Raw genomic sequence first — 19,625 nt, 5'->3', positions numbered from 1 at the left:
TAAGAACCGACTAACACTCTTGAATTAAGCCTACGTCTTTCCACTGATGGCAGTAATCAAACCATTACAAGCTTTAACCACTGACGTATTGTCACTCTATACTATCACATTTGATATTCGTAGTTCTTTCATCCAGTAAAGAGCTTTAAACAACCAGCGTCTCAACTAGTAGGATATCTCTATCTAACTTTGAGTAGACCATTACCCCATAAAAGATCCTACATGGTCACGAAGAATCAAATCAAACCCAGCATTATAGAAGTTTTTAATAATGAAAGCATCAGTATTTATCTTCACCCAGTTTTTAGGAGGTTTCTCCCATCCTTGCCTATGAATAATCTGTAAACTGTTTCCTATGCAGTTCTCAATTATGTTATATGAAATGTAGAAATTTCTAATTTTATGGATGATGTTGATAGGTTGATGCATTTTGTTTTCAAAGACCTTCTCACATATGGATTTCCAGATATGCTACATAGGTATAGCTGTAAGTTTAAGCAAGAACTGATTTTCAGCTTCTAATGAGTTGGTTTGGCTGAACCAGGACTTTATCCAGCTACAAATATAATCGTGGAAGTTTCTAGAATGGTGCAAGGCAGTAGAGATTCCAAACCAAACAACTTCAGCATACTGGCAGCTCATAAGTAGAATAAGTAGATGAGTTGTAGTCTCTTCTTCTTGACCAGACATTGGTACTATTTATTAATATTTCTCACATACCGACTCAATTTGCTATTAACAAGGAAGATATTATGGCAACATTTTCAAAAGAATTGATGAATCTTGTATACTAATTCAGTGTGCCATAATTTTAGCCAAGGTTGATCTGTCATCTTGAAACTTTGGTGTTGAATAGATATCTTTTCTTCTTGGAGAACTCTATAAATTGAGTTTGTATTAAACATACCTCCTCTATTTAGATTCCATTTTAAATTGTCTTGTGCTCCTGGCTTAATTCTTATTATAAGGATATTCTTTATATCATCTTGATCAAAAAACTTCTCTATCTCTTCTATCTTTCATGTTTGTGTATCTTGATCAATAATATCCTTGACCCTCGTATTTATATTGATGTTTGCAGATTTCTGAAGAAGAGTTTTACTATCAGTTCTTAGGATTCAATTATGCTTAAAGACTTTTATATTTTCCAATATATTAAATCTTTTTATAATCTTTAATCCTTTCTTTATGCTTTACCAGATCATGTACCATTTTTTTTTTGCAGCTTATGAGTGAGTGGGTCCTTAATTCTGAAGTATCTTGCCTTTAGTATTTGAAAACACTTAAGAGTCTTTTTCATTTAATATCCCCAGGCTAATTTAGCTAGCACGGCTAGATTAATTTTTTTGTGTAGCTGGAATCGCCCTAAGGTTATTTGATATTCTTACAAGTTGTAGTTGCATTTTGTTATGGAGTAACTTAGCGGTGTTACATCAGGTGCATATTAATAGCGTGGTGGTTTCCCATTAGCCGGCGTTAGGAGTGTAGATGAACCTCATCCTTTACTTCATATTGATGTCACTGATCTGGGGTTACCCACTGCAGATGTTTTAATTTTACTTTCTTTGCTTGAGATAAGCAATTCCGCGTATCTATCCTATAGATCCTATAAACTATAGAAAGGTGATAGTGTATTCTCAATTTTTTTTGTGGGAATAAATACTTCGATTTAGATGTCGATCGATATAAGCAAACATACCAATCCTGAAAAGAAAAACTCACTTGAAGAAATAGAATCTCATAGTAGGGTCTTATCTAAAGTTTAAGTTCTGGGATGTTCCTCCTGAGATGGTTAATTGTCTTGATCCCTATCAACCTATTCTCCTTAGAGGTATCAGTCGTAAAGAACTAACTGTCGGACGTTTCTCGGCCAGCATGCCTTTACTAAGTTTCAGTTACTGCCGGACATCAATTAATTTCTTAGCACTTGTCCTTGTTAACAAATGTCTCCATTTTCTTTTAAATCGTGTGATTAGTAAAAGGGAAGACAATTTATATTAATGTTCACATTGGCCGATTTTAGGTTGATGTTCTTCAACCACGAAAAACTCAAGAAACAGTCGGTTGACGTGGTCATGAACATCGACCGATCTGGTTAAACACATCAAACCGAGATCATTTTTGCAATTTTCAATTTCTGAATAGATTAACCACTTACAAGCGTTGGTGGTATTTAATTTGAAAAATAAAATAATCCCTTACTCTAGATTGGATTTAAAATTCATAGATCTCATATAAGCATGGGCCTCAAACTAGGCAAGTATTACAACCCTAGATTGGATTCAAAATTCATAGATCTCGGATAGAAAACTGTTTTGAGGTATACTGATTTTTTTTAGGCATACTCATTCATTATCCCATCTAGTGTGAGTTTATAAGGGGCATCTAAAGATAGTGCAATTACCTATATATCCTTAAAAAATTTAAATTACTAGAGTGCCCTTATCCTCAAAAACCTAAAATCAAAAATCAAAAATCAAAATAACCTTCAAACTTAAACATCTTTGACTTCAATTCAATTAAGCAATCAATCAAGCAAAGGAAACATGAATCAAAGTGAGCGATGTTGGAGTGCGAAATCCAAATTTCAATTGCTCTCAGATGTATTTTAGAATGTACTTGTAACAAACCCATCTTGTTTTTGATTGATTTTATTTTGTTTGATCGATAGAATATGATTTCAAAGATGAAATTAGGGTTTTCAGAAGATCATTTGGCTGATCTTGGAATATCAATTTTGAGCCGAACCTAGTATATGATTTAGAGAAACACTATGTTCGGCTAATGCGATTTTGCTAGATTTTGTTTGAATCAGCCGAACCTAGCCTTCTTCTTCATTTTAAATTTTCAAAAGATCAGTTCGGCTGATCTTGGAATATCAATTTTGAGCCGACCTAGTATATGATTTAGAGAAACACTATGTTCCGCTGATGCGATTTTGCTAGATTTTTTTTCGAATCAGCCGAACCTAAAATTCGTCAGAGTGAAGTTCGGCTGATAACTTGTCAGCCGAACCGTTCATCTGATGGGTAGATCTGGGTTTTAAAAATTCAATTTTTTTTGACAGATTGAACTTATAAAAATGACACTAACCCTCGTATAAAAGTCTACTCTGATTTGAGTCACACATTTTGGTCATTTGTAATCACTTAAATCTCAAAACCCAAGTTTTTTTTCACTTCTTCTTCTTCTTCATCCTCTCAAAAATCCCAACGCTCTCACATAAATTTGATATCTCTACTAATTTACCATTAATAATTTAATTTTTAATCAATCCTTAAAATTCTTAAATCTAATCATAATCATTAACACTAATTATGTAAGGGTAGTTTTGACATTATCAAAAAGGGTGGATAAGGGCTGATATTGTTTTTTATTTAATGACCGGATTTTGGCATTATTTAGTATGCTTCGTTTTTTATTTAATGATCCTATTTTGGCATTATTTAGTATACTTCAAAAAAAATTCAGCATGCCTCAAAATTGGTTTCCTCGGATAAACATGGCCCTCAAACTAGGCAAGTATTACAACCGTCCGTTTACCACACTTTTTAGGCATAATAGGGCCAATGTCAGCGTGGGCCATAGGGCAACTTTTGGATGAAAGACAGAAAGAGCATTTCATGGTCACAGCGGCAGATATAATCTCGATGTCTTGTTTATTTCATCTCCTGTGTATTACAAATTTACAAGTTTACAACCACTTTAGATAAACCCAATGTCTTACACAAAGCATACTCTTAGTCATACATTCTCTACTCATGGTAACTAATCAATGCATGCTATGCTGTAGATAGAATCCTATTGCACATTTCAAAGTTTTAACAATTGAAAGCTTCCATGCTTTAGTAACCCTTTGCATTCCGTTAACCAGAGCAAACTTAGTAGCTTGATGACCCATACAAAAGTAAAAGTCCTTCAGGAAAATCAGAACAGTACCTAGCAGATTCTACCATACAACAAAATATTCACACATGTTTATTTAACTGGTGCACATAACAATGGGCATCACTTTCATGTGTTCTTAGTTGAAAGTTGAAACACTAAATAGAAGAGTTTTGACGGGAACGAATATATCTGAAGATTTAACTTGCAATAAACTAAAATGCTTGAAGTCTAAAGCATTAAGAGTTTCAAACCTACAGTTGATCAAATATCAAAAGAGGAAGTCTCTAAAAAAAACCGAGTAGTTCAAAAGGTTTTCTCAACGAATGGAAAAAAAAAATAACACAGTACTCTTGTTGCTTATGTTACTGGTTCCATGGTACTCCAATGAATCAAACTGTCTGCAGAAGATCCATACATCCATCTCTAAACCCTCATATCATTTGCACTGCTGTGACAACAAAATGATCCACATTCATGTACCTGCAAAGTACAAACGACGTAATAATCAAATCAATGAAATCATGCAAAGCCAAGAGAGGAAGAATACAAAGTAAAGATTAGCGAAATTCAAAGGACAAAAAAGTTGCATGATCAATAATTCCTACACATTTATTAAGCTGTATCAACGGCAAACATTATCATCTCACAATCATACAAGTTTAGTTTAACATGTTGGAAGACTTCACTAGAAAAAAAAATCAGGGACTGCTAAGTGTGATGATTTATGCAACTTCACTTAGCAAACAAAAAATATCTTCTTACTAGGACCTCAATCATATATTACCCAAATGCCATGTAAAAGCTAGAAAATCAACCACCAACAACAATGTAGGGCAGATCAGAAGAAGACCGATCATAAAAGAAGCAATCTCTATTCTTAACAGTAGCGTGTCTGTTAGTTTTGACGCGAGTTATAATGGAGAGGTTCAAATAATTATTCCAAATATTGAGGGTTCGAACAACAATGTAGCCAACCCCAGAAAGCAATCTACACAGTAGCAAGTTTTCTCACAAAAGTAGGGGGATGAACAAAATTCCAGGAAAACTTCTATTCTCTAAATTGGCAAGCGTATCAACCACTATAACAAGTGGTTCGCAATGGATGAGGCGGTTTAAATCTGGTGTTTCTAATCTTTACCTAGTTTCACATAATTCAGCAGATAGAAGTTCACATTATACCAAGAGAGAATAGAAAGAACCTACTCTACATTATGGCAGCTTCCTTAATCCACTGCTGCAGCATTTGATGTCTTGTCTCACCCATCTTTTCCATTTCCTATAATCAAACTCAACCCAAATTCAACTAATTCATCACACTTTGAAAACAACTCCTAAAACCGAATAATCATCATTCAAAACAAATCTCCTAAAGCCATAAACATAGAAGACAAACAAAATCCTCATTTTTCATTTTGACCTAAAAACAAACACCTAACATACAGAAAATGGAGAGAGAAACTAAACTACTTAGCGATCTTGACAAGTTCTGCAAAAGGTACCCTGAGAGAGCTCGGTGAAAGCTCGAGCGTTCAACGACAGATGTGATGTAAGTCGAGATGCTGCAACCATGTTGTGAAGTGGTAGTAATGATTGTGTGCAACCAAGTTCACCCATTGTCCTTGAAAACAGATAAATCAAATAATTAGAGAATTAACAGAATTAGGGTTTATGAAAAAAAGAAAAAAAAACCTAGAAAAATGATTTTTTAGGGTTGTTGGGAATTTTTACCTTGGATTAGTGAAGGAGAAGGTGCGACTGCGAGGGGAAGATGTGAATGGTGATGGTGATGGTGATGGACGAACTCGAGGAAGTGTTGGTGAAGATCGAACTGATGAAGCTCTTGCTGTTGATAGTAATGACCTTGATAGAGATCCTGCTGAACGCCACGCCATTCTCTTTCGATTTCTCTGTCTGTTTCTCTCTTTCCTCTTTCTGGTTCTCTATGGATTTCAAGGGTTTCACGGGAGATTTTTCTGATCTGACTCGCAAGTCTCTTGTAACGATGTTTTGTAAAATTGGAAGTCAATAAGAAGTTATAGTCTGTTTGCCGATGAGCCCATATAATTTCAGCCGAGTCAGATGTGACTAGCCACACATAAATGAGCCCGGCACAAAATCAGCTAAACCAAACACCACCACAGCGCGAATTGCCAACTGATACAGGTGTGCTAGTCAGATGAAGGTGCAACAATTTGTTTGGTGAAGGCATATGCATTTAACGGACTCGAAAGTAATTGAAGCCTTTCAAAACAACGAACAACTGTTAACCTTCATTAACAAATTAAGTTTATACATATATTAAAACACATGGCAGTTACTACTGTCTTACGATCAATCATCCTCATAATAAAAATTCAGATGCTGCAATGAAGAATACACACTAAACTTTACAACCTTTAACAATGAAATGTATACCAGACCCACTAACTTGCCCTTGCATATACTTAAAAATCAACCAGTGAATCAAATAGTTCTGTTAAAGCTAATATATCCTGCTAAAAGTATACAAAGTCGTTGGCTTCAGCCCAGCTACATTCTGAAATCCAAGACACAGACAGTGTTGTTGGCGAAACAAGCTGCAATTTTGTCACCTTCCTTGTTCCAGCAAACTTCAAATATACCTCCACTTCCGTTGTATGTTTTCACCAAACTTCCATCCTTCATTGACCATATATGTAGACTTCTGTCCAGTGATCCACTCGCTAGATACTCGCCGTTAGGGCTAAATGCAACAGAGTATACAGGCTCCCTGTAGCAAAAAAGGAGCCGGAAAATTTCAAACACATGGGAACATAGACGTTCACAAAAATCGCGGAGATTATTTTCTCATGCTAGATAGTATCTCGGAGAAGTAAATAAGTTTCAACAAGTTTGAATGCTTATGCGTACCTGTGGCCATCAAAGCTGTAGATCACTTTTCCTAACTCCACATCCCACAGCTTTATTGTAGAGTCAAAGGATGCACTGACCAATAATTCACAGACTCGTAATGTTAGAAAATTTACAGTAATCAAATACATAAGCAGGGGTCTAATAGGCCAACTATGATATCGACTATGTAATGCAGTTGACAAAAGAGAAGCAAATGAGCCAGACAACGAAAGGGAAGCCACTAACCTTGCCAACAATAATTGCTGATTAGGGTTGTTTGTGCCTGGGCCAGTTGGACTCCATCTGATTGTGTATATCTCCTGTACAATATTCATTTGTTTGAGAAGCAGATAACAAAATTTAACAAGAATAATAAAGAAAGAAAAATTAATTAAAGAATAAGAAACTGGGAAAAACCTTAGCATGCTCCTTCAAGTCATGCACGTGCTTGTCCTGCTTCGTACTCCATATCTGTTTCACAGATAAATTCAGGATGACAGTTAAGAGATTCACTGTACTAGAAACATTCCTCACCGCAAAGAACAAAAGAACGTAAAACAAATGACATTAGCATTCTATTTCTTCCACATCCAGAATAGGAAATTTAACATTGAGCATAACCTATCTTAGACAACAGCAAATGGCTCATATAATACGTTGATAACTTGCACAAAATCAAGCTATACTAACTTGCACAAAATCAAGCTATACTAACTTGCACTTGACATAAGGTATCCCAGATACTGGATCCCAGTAAATGACCTTGAAAGAAAAAGAAAAAAAAATCTCGTGTACCTTTGCTGTGCCATCATCAGAGCAAGAAGCCAACAATGAACCTGACGGATCCCATTTTATAGCATTAACTTCACCCTGGAAAAACATAATGAGACACTTAGCGTGTATAACATATATGCAGAGACAGTCACAGAGACAGAAGAATTATTAGTTAGCTGCGAGAAGAAACCTGATGACCGGAAAAAGTTCTTATTGGACGATTTTCTCCAATCTTGCAAACATAAATCATGCTATCAGTTGAGCATGTTGCAAATTGAGAATTGGTTCGCCAATCAACATCAAGTGCTGGAGCTGTGGAATGACATTATACAATAAATGATGATGATACTGGACCAGTAAGCTGATGTTATCACAATCTTCTACAGTATATCATATATCTAAATCTATAAAATATCAAGAATAAGAAAATCAAGATACCTGTGTGAAATTCAAATTGTTGCTTCCATTCTCCTGTCTTCACGTCCCACACGATAGCAGTTTTATCCACACTACCACTGAGAAGATAATCTCCCTTCTTGTTCCACTTTAGAGAAAAGATAGGGCCTTTATGTTTGTTTAAAGTGCTTCTCAGCTCCCCTGCTCAAATTATAAGCGAATTAAATTATGAGTGCTAGAGCATCCGAGATACAACAGACAGCTCCCCTTTTACTAATAATATCCAGAAGTTAAAGCAAAAATCACCTGGCTATAACGTGGAAACTTTAGTTTATACAAACTAAACTACTAATAACAAATAATGTAGGATTAAGAGATGCTAAATGTAATGTACAACAAAGTACTCTCATCAAGTTTGAGGAACACGTTTGGCTAGCATACATGTTAATAATTTATGATCTACTCCATCTCCCTATGGATTGTAAAGTTGTGAACTAGTCACGCTATCACCTACAAGTTGTATTGATTTTCTAGGGAGGTCTCCAACTTTGTCACAACTTCAACCCCAACTAACCTACTTCCAAAATTTAGACTTCGTTTCCTGGATACCTTAATTCAATCCAAACCTACCCTCCCACAGGAAAAAAGAAAAGAAAAGAAAAGCTTACAAAAAAACATTTGCTTTAAAGAAATGAAGGAAACATTGGAAGTCAGATAACCAGAGTAAAATTTGTTACAAAGTTAAAAACTGAGGCTTTTAGAGATTTGATACAGTCATGGTAGCAAATGTAACTAATTCACAACTTTAGGGTCCATTGAGACATGGAATAACCAACTCTTTTAAAAGCTGTTATGACAATAAAATAATTATAGTCACGCATAGACAGTAATAAAAGAATATGATAAACTTAAAAAGAATACAGGATTTTCATTCTAAAACAGCTTACCCTCTCTAGTCCAGATTCTTGCTTGTCCATCATAAGAACCTGTTGCAAGTAGTGTCCCCTCTCCCTGTGCAACAACAACCAAAGACACGAAATCTTAAATGAGCAGTAAGGAGAGTAAACAAAAAAGAAAGAAAGAACAAAATCATGATATAAAATTGGAGTTACAACCCTATCGGGACGTTATGCTTCATGGTAATATAAATAAAACTGTTGAGATTTTGCCACCCTTACATTCCAGTCAAGTGTTGTGACATCCTTGCTTTTTTCGTTGGTTCTACCCTTAAAATGTTTCAACACTAATACATTTGCAGGTCCAATTTCTGTGTTTGAAGTACACAATCCAACAGGAATCTCCCAAATCCGTGCTGTTGAATCTCCAGACCTGTAAATTGAAAGAAGAATCTAAAGATTTAACAAAGCAAGTCACTAGAATATTCTCATGAAAATACAAGGTTAACTAGATGAAATAAAACTCATGCCCCGGGATTCTGAAGTACAAATTATTTGATGAAACTCTATCTCGAGATATTAAGAACAGCAAATATAGTGGAGTGGCGAAAATGAAGAGCATTTTGAGAAAATGAATAAATAAACAGATAAACAGTGTGGTAACCGCACAGTGTCTAAAATTATCGTAATTTTCACGATGTATTATGCCTAAAACCTAATATTATCACCCTAATAAATGTAAGCAGGCAGTAGTGTTCACAAATTACCAACAGATCAATATCCTTCATCACAGCAGATATTAACATGCAATGACGCAAAGAATACAAAATATATCACAATGGAATGAAAGCTTACTCACCCTGATGCCAGAAGTGAACCTGCTGGACTCCATGCACAAGCAAAAACCTGTCAACAATTGAGACGCATATTACAAGCAATAACAACATGACAACATCTGACAGAAAACAAACCCACATAAGCAGAGAGAGATGGAGGGAGCAAACACCACACACCTCAGAAGCATGCCCTTCCAAAATAGTTACATCAGAACTAGGAATTTCAACAGGCTTTGACTGTGCGGCTGGACATATATCCATTGGTTCTGGCAGAGTATGAAAAAAAAAGTATAAGTGGCATGAACTGGATACCAACATTTCATCCTGACAGGAAACACAATAATTAAAAAATTAACTCGTATCTTCAAAGTTTATGAAATAATGTTGGATTAGAAAACATTTTATTCTCTGGTTATTCAACTCGTATACTCATATCTTTATCCATACTCACATGTTTATTCTGTTCAACATGGCATTCTTAAAAATGAGATGTAAATATGCAGAGGTGCAAAGGTTTCATGATTCAATTGCTTTATATCTTCAGCATATATAACAAAGTACAAAATAGGTCATGACAGATAACATAAAGAAGCAGTTGTTTATAGCACAGATTGTTATTGAACATTGCCTGAGCAGTCTCATTAGCATTCAAAATAAATGTTGGAGACTAAATTTGCTTAGTAGTGGGATAAAGTTAAGTTTGTAAAACTACAAAAGCAAAAGAAACCAAACATAAGATCAGGCCATAAAGAGAAGAAACGATACACGCTCCAAACCAGCACCAGGAGGACCCATAGGGTGTTAGTCGTGGGAGATTTCAATGTATTTCAATAGAGTTGGCAAATCCCCTGTTAGTCGTGGGGGAGTTTGTCAAAATCTTTTAAAATCTCTGTTAGTGGTGAGAGATTTCTAGGGAGTTTCTAAAACTACCTCAAAATCCCTTAAACTCCCCTGTTAGTGGTGAGAGATTTGATTAGAATCTCTTAAACTCTCTGTTAGTCGTAAGACACTAGAGTTATAGGGAGTTTACAATTTGGGGGAGTTTGAGGGAGTTTCATGATGTTTTTGTGCTTGGACCAAATCTCTCAAAAAACAAGAGATTTCTGGGGAGTTAGGGTTAAACTCCCCCAAATTGTCTAGACTCTCATACACTCCCTCTAAATCCCTAGGGATTTAGATACATTAAAATCTCTCAAACTCTCCCACGACTAACCCCCTGTCAAATTCAAATTTGATGGCTCTTATTTTAAGAACACAAAGCAGGCAGGTATAAGGATTGTACAGAGAGATTCTTATGCAAATTTTGCGGGATGCAGGTAGTGGAAGTTCAAGGTATGATGAAAGCACTACTATGGGTAAAGGACTGCAGCTTTCATCCTTCGATATTGGAGGAGATGCCTCTAATATAGTGAATTATGTAAACTCAGGGACAAGTAGTGTCCACCGAGGATCACTTACTTGTCTTCAAGAAGTGGAAAAACTTGTTCTTCTTTGATTTCAGTTTCACTTATGTTTACCTACAGGAAGGGGAACCAGATGGCGCATGAATTGGGTATGATGAAAGCACAACTGTGGGTAAAGGACTGCAGCTTTCATCCTTCGATATTGGAGGAGATGCCTCTAATATAGTGAATTATGTAAACTCAGGGACAAGTAGTGTCCACCGAGGATCACTTACTTCAAGAAGTGGAAAAACTTGTTCTTCCTTGATTTCAGTTTCACTTATGTTTACCTACGGGAAGGGGAACCAGATGACGCATGAATGGGTATGATGAAAGCACTACTATGGGTAAAGGACTGCAGCTTTCATCCTTCGATATTGGAGGAGATGCCTCTAATATAGTGAATTATGTAAACTCAGGGACAAGTAGTGTCCACCGAGGATCACTTACTTGTCTTCAAGAAGTGGAAAAACTTGTTCTTTCTTTGATTTCAGTTTCACTTATGTTTACCTACAGGAAGGGGAACCAGATGGTGCATGAATTGGCTTTAGAAAACTCTATATAATTCTCTCGCAAAGAAAATGACCTTTCTGTACCAAGAGCTCCAAGTTCTACTAATTAGCTCAATAATTTTTTAATTTTTACTTGAAATATGAGTTTACATTACCTGGAATATCTTCGTTACCATCAGGTTTGACATCTTCGTGAGTTTTAACAGGCTCTCCATCAACTTTCTCCTCAAGATGCTTTTCCTTTTCTTGCTCGCTATCCTTTTCTATCACTTCTCTATCTCTTTCACGTTCTATATGTTGCTTTCCATTTTCTTTTTCCCTCTTACCATCTTGTGCAATATCGCGTTTAGGTTCCTTATCTTTTTCCATATCCTTCCGTTGTTTCTTTTGAAGATTTTCTTTCTTCTCTTTAATAATTTGCCTCAATTCATTGACATCTTTTGTGATAAGATCCAAAGGTTGTAGAAAGGAGAAGTCTTCATCAGAATCTGCATCGCCCTAACAATCTTAAACAATCACCAATCAGCATAACATTCAAGTGTATATTGTGAAGTGCTATAAGAAACAGCAGCATAAAATCAGCAGATGTCAATGAGGATACGCACGTTACACAAGTTTGCTTCCAATTCAAGGTACTGAAGTCCTTTTTGTACAAACGTGACAAGAGCAGCAGGTGGAACTAAATTACCATCGATAGGACTTCTGTTGATCCCTGCTTCATATCCTAAAGCAAATGCCGCATGTGTGAAGCCTAAAAATGTACACAAAAACCCACAACTTAAATTTTGTGACTAGTGGAATCAATGGTGTGAAAGAAATAAACTTCTGATGTGGGAGTGTCAACATGCTTTTCCGATGTAGTCATACATCCAAGTGCAATTCAGACATGGTTTCAGGGACATAAATGTTGCTGCTGACAAGCTAGCAATGAGTATACAGTACCAGGCCCAACTATCTAGTGAGTATGGAATGTCCTGATAGAGTTTATATTAGATCAGTTGAGCTTGTAAAGTAAATCCATTGGGATTCTTTTGTCCTCTGTACAATTTTTGGTTGTAATGTGTGAAAATTTTGGCTATTAATAACATTTACTGTTGAGAAAAAAAAGAGTTGTACATTTAAAAATAAAAAGGTTCAGCAGGACAAAGGAAACTAAATGCTTAATTCAGACTATTTAAACATGCAACAAAGAAAGAAAACGAAAACTGACATGTTTGCAACTAGAAAGCAATTTTTTTTTTATAATTTGACATATAGGAACTACTATACTGAATAAATGCCAAGATTCTACAAGCAACTGCTGCGAACCTATAGATCGAGATAAACAAGTTCTTCCAAAATGAAAGATGTTCATAACCAATTTACTTTTCATCCAAGGATCCATATTCCACATGAAGATTTGTAAACTATTGTCAAACGAATACCCTATTATCCTAAGACCAAGCTACATAGGTTTTTTCATGAATGATCAATACAGCCTTACAAAAATGCTAACTTCACATAATCCTAAAATTTAACTAATAACTACAAGGTAACCAAATGCTATGTCCTGCCAGGATCAAATTACAAGCAGAAACATGAGTTACCTGCCTAGTTACACTGTGTATGTCTTAATCAAATTAAAAATAAAAATATAGACCAAAGTTTTAATTTTAAATTTCATGTACAATGGGTTTAACTTTATATTCTAAGTAGAGTACCAAAATAATGACCGAAATCTCTCTAAAAAAACAGTTATACCACAAAACCCCAAACCCTAAACATTAAGTAAAAAGTAATGGTGGAAGCTGATTATTAAATCTAAGCTAAATCCTGACTAAAATCAACCACTAGAGAAACCCTAGATATTTGGGGCAAATAATTTTGAAATGTGATAGCAATTAAAGTTGTTCTGAAAAAAGAAAAAGAGAAAAAAAAAAAAAAAAAAAAAAAAAAAAAAAGAGCCTGACCTGATTCATTAAGATACCGAAAGACGAGATAATTCAATTCGACAGAAGTGAGTGAAACCATTTTTCTGGAATGGTTGCTGGTTGATTTAAGGAGCTTGGAGATTCCAGCAGCAGTTTCAGACATGAATCAAATTAAACCCAAGAGAGACTCTTTTCTCTCTCTATCTAGAACAAGGAAGGGCCATTTTCAAGATAAAAAACGTTTTTTCGATTAATAAAAGGAAATTTTGGAAATTTTGATGAGTATGTTACTGTGTATCCAGGACCAGAGAATTTAGGATGCTTCTGGTAGCGCTAAAAAGTGTGGAAGCATCTTAAAATGCACTTCCTGTGGGAAATTGGGAATCTCGGATAGATTATCTGGTACAAACACTCTAAAAGGTGTTAACAAACAAGGAACCCATGTACATGCATATTGTAAGAGAATGGTACTATATTCTAGGAACTCAACTCATCTATGTCGACTCAGTCTGCCAGCCCAGTCTAGTTCATATTTCTTTCACTGCTCGATAAAACGAAGATTGCAAAGTATTTACAGTCAGAACTTTCAAAGGTTACAAAGTTGGGCAACTTTGGTTAAATACTTGATGCGGATTCTAGCAAAAACAACACACTCTGCAGTGCATAAATGCGAGGCAGACTACCACGAGAAGATGCCTAAAAATCAGTAGTCATTTTTGTACCCAACATGCCAATAAATGCAGTAATGGGTTATTCTTTACTGCAACAGTGATTACGCAGTTTAGTAGTAAGGAAATTGCTTATACGTTGCATTTGCCTAAATATTTTGAAAACACATGCTCCAAGAAGGAGACTTTATAGCGTGTTTGGATACACATCCAGAAGTAACTTTTTGACTTTTAGAAGTCAAAAAGCAAGAAGTCAGTTTGGGTGTGGAATTTCAGAAGCAGAAAAGTCAACTTTTTGTGAAGCAAAAAATCTGGACTTCTGACTTCTACTTCTGGAGAAGCACTTTTGACTTCTACTTCTGCATCCAAACAGGCTGTTTTTAGAGCCTTGGGCATAGTCGTTTGGATGTTTATAGCCTGTTTGGATGCAGAAATAAACTGTAGAAGTCAGAAGTGCCCAAGGCCCTAAACTGTAGAAGGTCGTCTGTGGGATTAAGTTTGAACAATCTTTTGGGCACTAGCCTATTTTGGTGGGGGACTACTCATTTATTTGGAGATGGATATTTGAAGTAAAATCCAGCCACTCCTTATCTTTATTTTTTGTTAATACCAGAAAAGCCCCTTGTAATTAAATCATTGTTAGTGTAATGATTAGTTAGTGTTAGTGTAATGATTAGTTAGAGATTAGTGAGTTATTAATAAGATACTTGTGTTAGAATCAGAATTATTGAGAGAGGAGGAGGAGAAGAAGAAGAAGAAGAAAAATAGGGTTGAACCCAAAAAATCTTATTTTGAGTTTTCAAAATATGATATAAGTGATTCATGCGATGATAACTCCTCCTCAGATTCAGAACCTCCTTCATCTCCTAGAGTATTTGTCAATACTTCTAACGATCGGGGTATGAGTTATTTGTTAGATGATGAATGTTTTTTTTCCCCAAACTCAAGCTAACGACCCAAATGATGAATTTTATCAGCCACAACCAGAAGATGAAGATATGGGTACTCAGGTATGGCTCAAATTTAGTTAATGTAGCTTGAATTGTGCAAAAAATTGGCCAAAATGAAAATTTCAGTAAAAAAATTCGGTTAGGTCAAGGTGGTTCGGTTACCAAATATGCATTGCGATGTAACCGAACTCTTCTGTATGTGCAGTTCGGTTACTTTATGTAGCATACGCAGGTAGCCGAACTCCATTTTAATGGAGTTTTTCCCGAGTTCGGTTATCTTTTTCTAGAACACGTTGCGGAACTAATAACATAGAGTAGACAAATAATAGCTCGGTTTAGTCTAGTATACTATCGGGGTTGCCGAACTTAGAGTTAGGTTTAGTCGTGTGAACTAACTTTGTTGCCGAACTTCTAAGGAGAAAATTTGTCATCAAATTTCGGCAAGCTCGCAAAACATATCTAGTGACTAGATAACCGAATTCTGAGTTCAGTAAGGCCGATAAACTTTTTACATTTCCGAACTTTTAAGTGTTTCTTGTTTGTGGTTGTCATTGACGGTTTGTTGTTTCTCATAGGTTGAATGTGATCCAATACCAATGGAAAATCAACATTCTCCAGTTGATATTTTGTACGAGGACATATCCCATCACTACATGAATGACTTGGTATTCAATGATCCGGTGGAGGCAAAGGATTGGGCTAGAAAACATGCACAAAAAAACATGTGCGTATTTTGAATGGGAATGAAACAAAAACTCACTTTGAAATGGTTTGTGAGAGAAGCGGTGATCCCGACAAAATCCACAAGAGGAAGGGTTATGTTTATAAGGGAAATACAAATAGGAAGAACAAAACTTTCTCAAAGAAGATTAAGTGCCCATTCAAGCTATCATTTAATCATAACAAAGATTTGAATGGATGGGTTCTCTACCGGGTTATGGAAGGTCGTCATAACCACCCTCGTCCGGAGCATCTTGAAGGACATTTCATGGCGGAAAAGCTAACTCCTAAAGAGATGGACAAGGTAGCTAAAATGAGGAAAATGAATATTTCACCACTTCAAATGCTCCAAATACTAAAGAAAGATAACAAGGATAACCACTCATCTTTGTCCACCATTAACAATGCAATTGAGACAATTAAAAAGAATGAATGGAGAGATAGACAAGTGATGCAACAATTGTTTTTCTTGGCCAAAGAGAAAGACTATGCGGTTCAAAAGGATGTGGATTCGGACGAAGAGATAACACAACTCTTCATTGCGCATCCGACGAGTATTCAATTAGCTCAATGCTTTCATGAAGTTCTAATAATGGATTGCACTTATAAGACAAACAAGTACGAGATGCCATTGTTGAATATTGTTGGGCGTACTTCGACGAAGTCACCGTTTACCGTTGCATTTTATTTCTTAAGGGATGAGCAAGAACCTAGTTACATTTGGGCACTACAACAAGTTAAGGCAATCTTCCGAGGTGATGATATTCCCGGGTATAGTGACCGACAATGAAGTCGCATTGATGAATGCAATAGAGTTAGTGTTCCCACTAGCCCATAATATGCTTTGTACGTTCCCTATATGGTGTAATTTGGTCAATAGGTGCAAGCCAATAATATGTCCACCCAAGAAAAAAGGATACGAGAAGGTTAAGAAGCTACCGGAAGATAAACAAGAGGATGCAAAAGAGAAGGTTGAAAAACAATACGAACTAAATTACGCTAAATGGGTTGCTTTCAATGGTGAATGGGAGTCATTGTGTTGGTCTCTTACCGAGGAAGAGTATTATCTAAATCTTGCGGTGTTTATCGCCCATTGGGATACTCCCGATTACCCCAATGTTGTATCGTATGTTCATCGCCAATGCTTGGAACCACACAAAGAGAGGTTTGTTTATGTCTATACCAACAAATATAAACACTTGGGAAATCAAGTGACAAGTTTGGTAGAGTCGGCTCACCACCGGTTGAAGAAGAATCTCTTTGGATGTGTTGATAATTTTGTGACCGTGTGGAATGCTATGGAAAATTACTTCAAGCGCGACTTTGATAGAATTAAAGAGAAGTTCCAAAAAAATAGTATATTCAAAATGACGGGAAAATATGCTAATCACCAATTTTTCAAGGGAATCCATTACAACGTATCATGGAAATGTATGAAGTTGTTGATTATAGAAGTCGAGTTGATTGAAAAGTGGGAAACCAAGTGGGATGAGGTGTGTGTTTGTAACATGAAGAAGTCTATGGGACTCCCTTGTTGCCATATGATAATCAACTACGAGCATGGCGTAATCCCTTTAAGTGACACTGATCCATTCTGGAAGAATCTAAGTTTTATCCCCCCTCAAAAGGGAGAATAAGCCGGAGAAGAGTTTGGTAACAACGAAATGGGAAGAACCGTAATAGAGATGTATCGAGGAATGAACAAGCTCCAAAAAAAATGTTTTGGGATGACATGAGGACAATCATATATCCACAAACTTCGGAGAATGTTCATTAACCGCAAAAAGGCAAAGGGAAAGGTAGGCCATGCTCCAAAGAAACAAAAAACCAACTTAGAGAATATGCGAAGGTGTTGGCTAAGAAGAAGAGTGAGCAAAATGCAAATACTAGAGATCCTTGTGCACATGAGTGGACCACAACAAAGTACTTGGAGGACTCTAAGAAACGGGGTAGGAGTGTTGCGGAGAAAGGAGAAACAAGTGAGCGAGATTTTAAGAAAAAAGGTCTGATGTGTCCATTGCCACCAAGCCAACCAACTCAATTGCTACCTATTAATAAAGACTACTTGGAAGAGCTACCTCTATACATTATAAAGTTCGTTATATCCACTGACGACGTTCCTCCGGATGGTAATTCTGGTTTTCATGTTGTCGTACAACAACTAGGGCCTTTCATCGAAGGTTTCAAGCGATATAATAGGTGCGAATCACTCATGTAAGGCAAAGATTGTTGTGGAAACTAAAAGAGAATTCGGCCTTTTACAAGACAATATTTTGTGGGGAAGGTAGTATCAATGATCAATTTTTTAGGTATCAAATTCGTCTTCATGGGGGCCATCCGATCACAAGGGATTATTGGACGAGCATGCCGATATGTGGACACTTAATCACTGAGGCATTCAATTGTGTGGTTCATTATTTCTCAAAATATGCTAGTTTCACATTCATCCCAAAAACAACGGTATGTGTCGAGCAACTCAAATGAAGGATATGTATGATTACATTGATTGACAACAACCACTTTATAGGCCTCCGGTTAGAACCCGATTGTCCATTGCCTCTGATCTCCGGAAAACTCTTATTGGCCTGCACTTAACCCTAATATAATGTTGGGTTGGTGTATTATGTATGAGCATAACATGGAGATGTGGAAAGCTTTGAAGAATTCAGACGAAATTGTACATGAAGGTGTTGATGGTGGTTTTTAGCTTAGGGTTAAAATCGTAAAACCTTGCATCTGACGTCACTCTGCAAGGAAACAGTGACGTGAGTGCTAACCTCTCCACCAGCATATTTGTTGAGCCATTCTATATATTTACATGAAATTTATCCAGACTAGCGAATGTAGCAACCATCCCAAACACTCTGTAAATTTCGGCACCTCGCCAATACAAGACTCACTGAGTACTTTCCTGTGCTATGTTCCCCGGCAGAACCCTTAATATCGGTATGGCATGACGGATTTGTGTTCACTCGCAGCAGAGTAGCATGAACCTCCAAGTACCAAAGTTAAGGCCATTGCGCGAAATGCTCAGACAAAAAGCACACTGCATTCTGTAGATAAGAATTTTTATGGCAGCATACAAAATCCAGCCAATTATTGTGATAACTCAGAAAAAACTCATAAACCGACTAATTTGCAAAATTAGGGTTTCGCGCCCCGCGCAGTACACTATACCCCGTTGGTCGAAAAACTATGCTTAGCCAAACTAGGCGATTATATCCGTCACTGCATACTGGAAGTGTGGCCACGCCTTAGATTTTCGGCCCCACTACCCATCGACCAATCAGGTCGCTTTAAATCCGCCACACTCACACAGAAGTGTAGCCACACCCATGCTTGTCCGACCCTCTTACATTAACCAATCAGGTTGCTTCAAACTATCCACAGTGTTCAAAAGGAGGAAACCACGCCAGATGGTCACAAAGCCAATTGGCTTCCCAAAACCCGCGCCAAACACGCATGCCAGACGCACATGCCAATCGACATGCCAAGAAGCATGCCAAACTCGCCAAACACGCATGCCAGGCACTGATGAGTCCTAAAAAGTGCATATTTCTATATATTTTTCTTGGCATTTAACTCATCTTTTGTGCATTAATTCTACATTTTATCCCATATTCTGTATTTTCTTTGTTTTCAAGAATAAATATTTTTATTAACTAATTTTGCATTTTTAGGTAATAAATAAAGTTTGGATGAATAGCGGAGCGGAAAAGAGCAGAAAAGTGGTGAAAAGCCGGGAGGAATTACACAAGGAAG

General features: G+C 36.6%; 2 protein-coding genes across 4 annotated transcripts; both read right to left on the bottom strand.

Annotated features, from left to right (window-relative positions):
* Positions 1 to 3,955: 3,955 nt before the first annotated feature.
* Positions 3,956 to 5,891, bottom strand: LOC113346731. Of its 3 annotated transcripts, XR_003358611.1 has the most exons (4): positions 5,617 to 5,891; positions 5,388 to 5,506; positions 5,092 to 5,164; positions 4,065 to 4,368 (listed from the first exon to the last, which is right to left on the bottom strand). XR_003358611.1 is itself a non-coding variant. In XM_026590232.1 (3 exons), exons 1-3 carry the CDS (start codon positions 5,778 to 5,780, stop codon positions 4,361 to 4,363), a joined length of 291 nt encoding a protein of 96 aa, XP_026446017.1. In that variant the 5' UTR covers positions 5,781 to 5,891; the 3' UTR covers positions 3,956 to 4,360. The 3 variants fall into 3 exon arrangements, 2 of the variants coding, with proteins under 2 accessions (XP_026446017.1, XP_026446016.1); XM_026590232.1 differs by lacking the exon at positions 5,092 to 5,164 and having other exon boundaries at positions 3,956 to 4,368; XM_026590231.1 differs by lacking the exon at positions 5,092 to 5,164 and having other exon boundaries at positions 5,353 to 5,506.
* Positions 5,892 to 6,130: 239 nt separating this feature from the next.
* LOC113346730 (WD40 repeat-containing protein HOS15-like) lies at positions 6,131 to 13,762 on the bottom strand. Its single transcript, XM_026590230.1, has 14 exons — positions 13,565 to 13,762; positions 12,221 to 12,366; positions 11,771 to 12,113; positions 9,839 to 9,927; positions 9,685 to 9,731; positions 9,108 to 9,258; positions 8,877 to 8,940; positions 7,972 to 8,130; positions 7,724 to 7,845; positions 7,555 to 7,629; positions 7,177 to 7,230; positions 7,006 to 7,079; positions 6,778 to 6,852; positions 6,131 to 6,637 (listed from the first exon to the last, which is right to left on the bottom strand). The coding sequence occupies exons 1-14, from the start codon at positions 13,686 to 13,688 to the stop codon at positions 6,418 to 6,420; spliced, it is 1,743 nt and encodes a 580-aa protein (XP_026446015.1). The 5' UTR covers positions 13,689 to 13,762; the 3' UTR covers positions 6,131 to 6,417.
* Positions 13,763 to 19,625: the final 5,863 nt, after the last annotated feature.

This window comes from Papaver somniferum, chromosome 2, assembly GCF_003573695.1.
Source record: "Papaver somniferum cultivar HN1 chromosome 2, ASM357369v1, whole genome shotgun sequence".
In the NCBI taxonomy this organism is placed as follows: domain Eukaryota; kingdom Viridiplantae; phylum Streptophyta; class Magnoliopsida; order Ranunculales; family Papaveraceae; genus Papaver; species Papaver somniferum.
The sequence above is the reverse complement of the archived record's forward strand: the minus strand, read 5'-3'. Positions and strand labels throughout refer to the sequence as shown.

What these genes read in the sequence shown, in the direction of transcription:
- LOC113346731 (XM_026590231.1), bottom strand. Translation starts at nt 5,780, where the DNA reads ATGGCGTGGCGTTCAGCAGGATCTCTATCAAGGTCATTACTATCAACA. An exon ending in TTCTCCTTCACTAATCCAAG is followed by an intron (nt 5,507 to 5,616) that starts GTAAAAATTCCC and finishes TCTGTTTTCAAG; the next exon opens with GACAATGGGTGAACTTGGTT.
- LOC113346730 (XM_026590230.1), bottom strand. Translation starts at nt 13,688, where the DNA reads ATGTCTGAAACTGCTGCTGGAATCTCCAAGCTCCTTAAATCAACCAGC. An exon ending in TGGAAGCAAACTTGTGTAAC is followed by an intron (nt 12,114 to 12,220) that starts GTGCGTATCCTC and finishes TAAGATTGTTAG; the next exon opens with GGCGATGCAGATTCTGATGA. An exon ending in ACAATTTGAATTTCACACAG is followed by an intron (nt 7,846 to 7,971) that starts GTATCTTGATTT and finishes GTCATTCCACAG; the next exon opens with CTCCAGCACTTGATGTTGAT.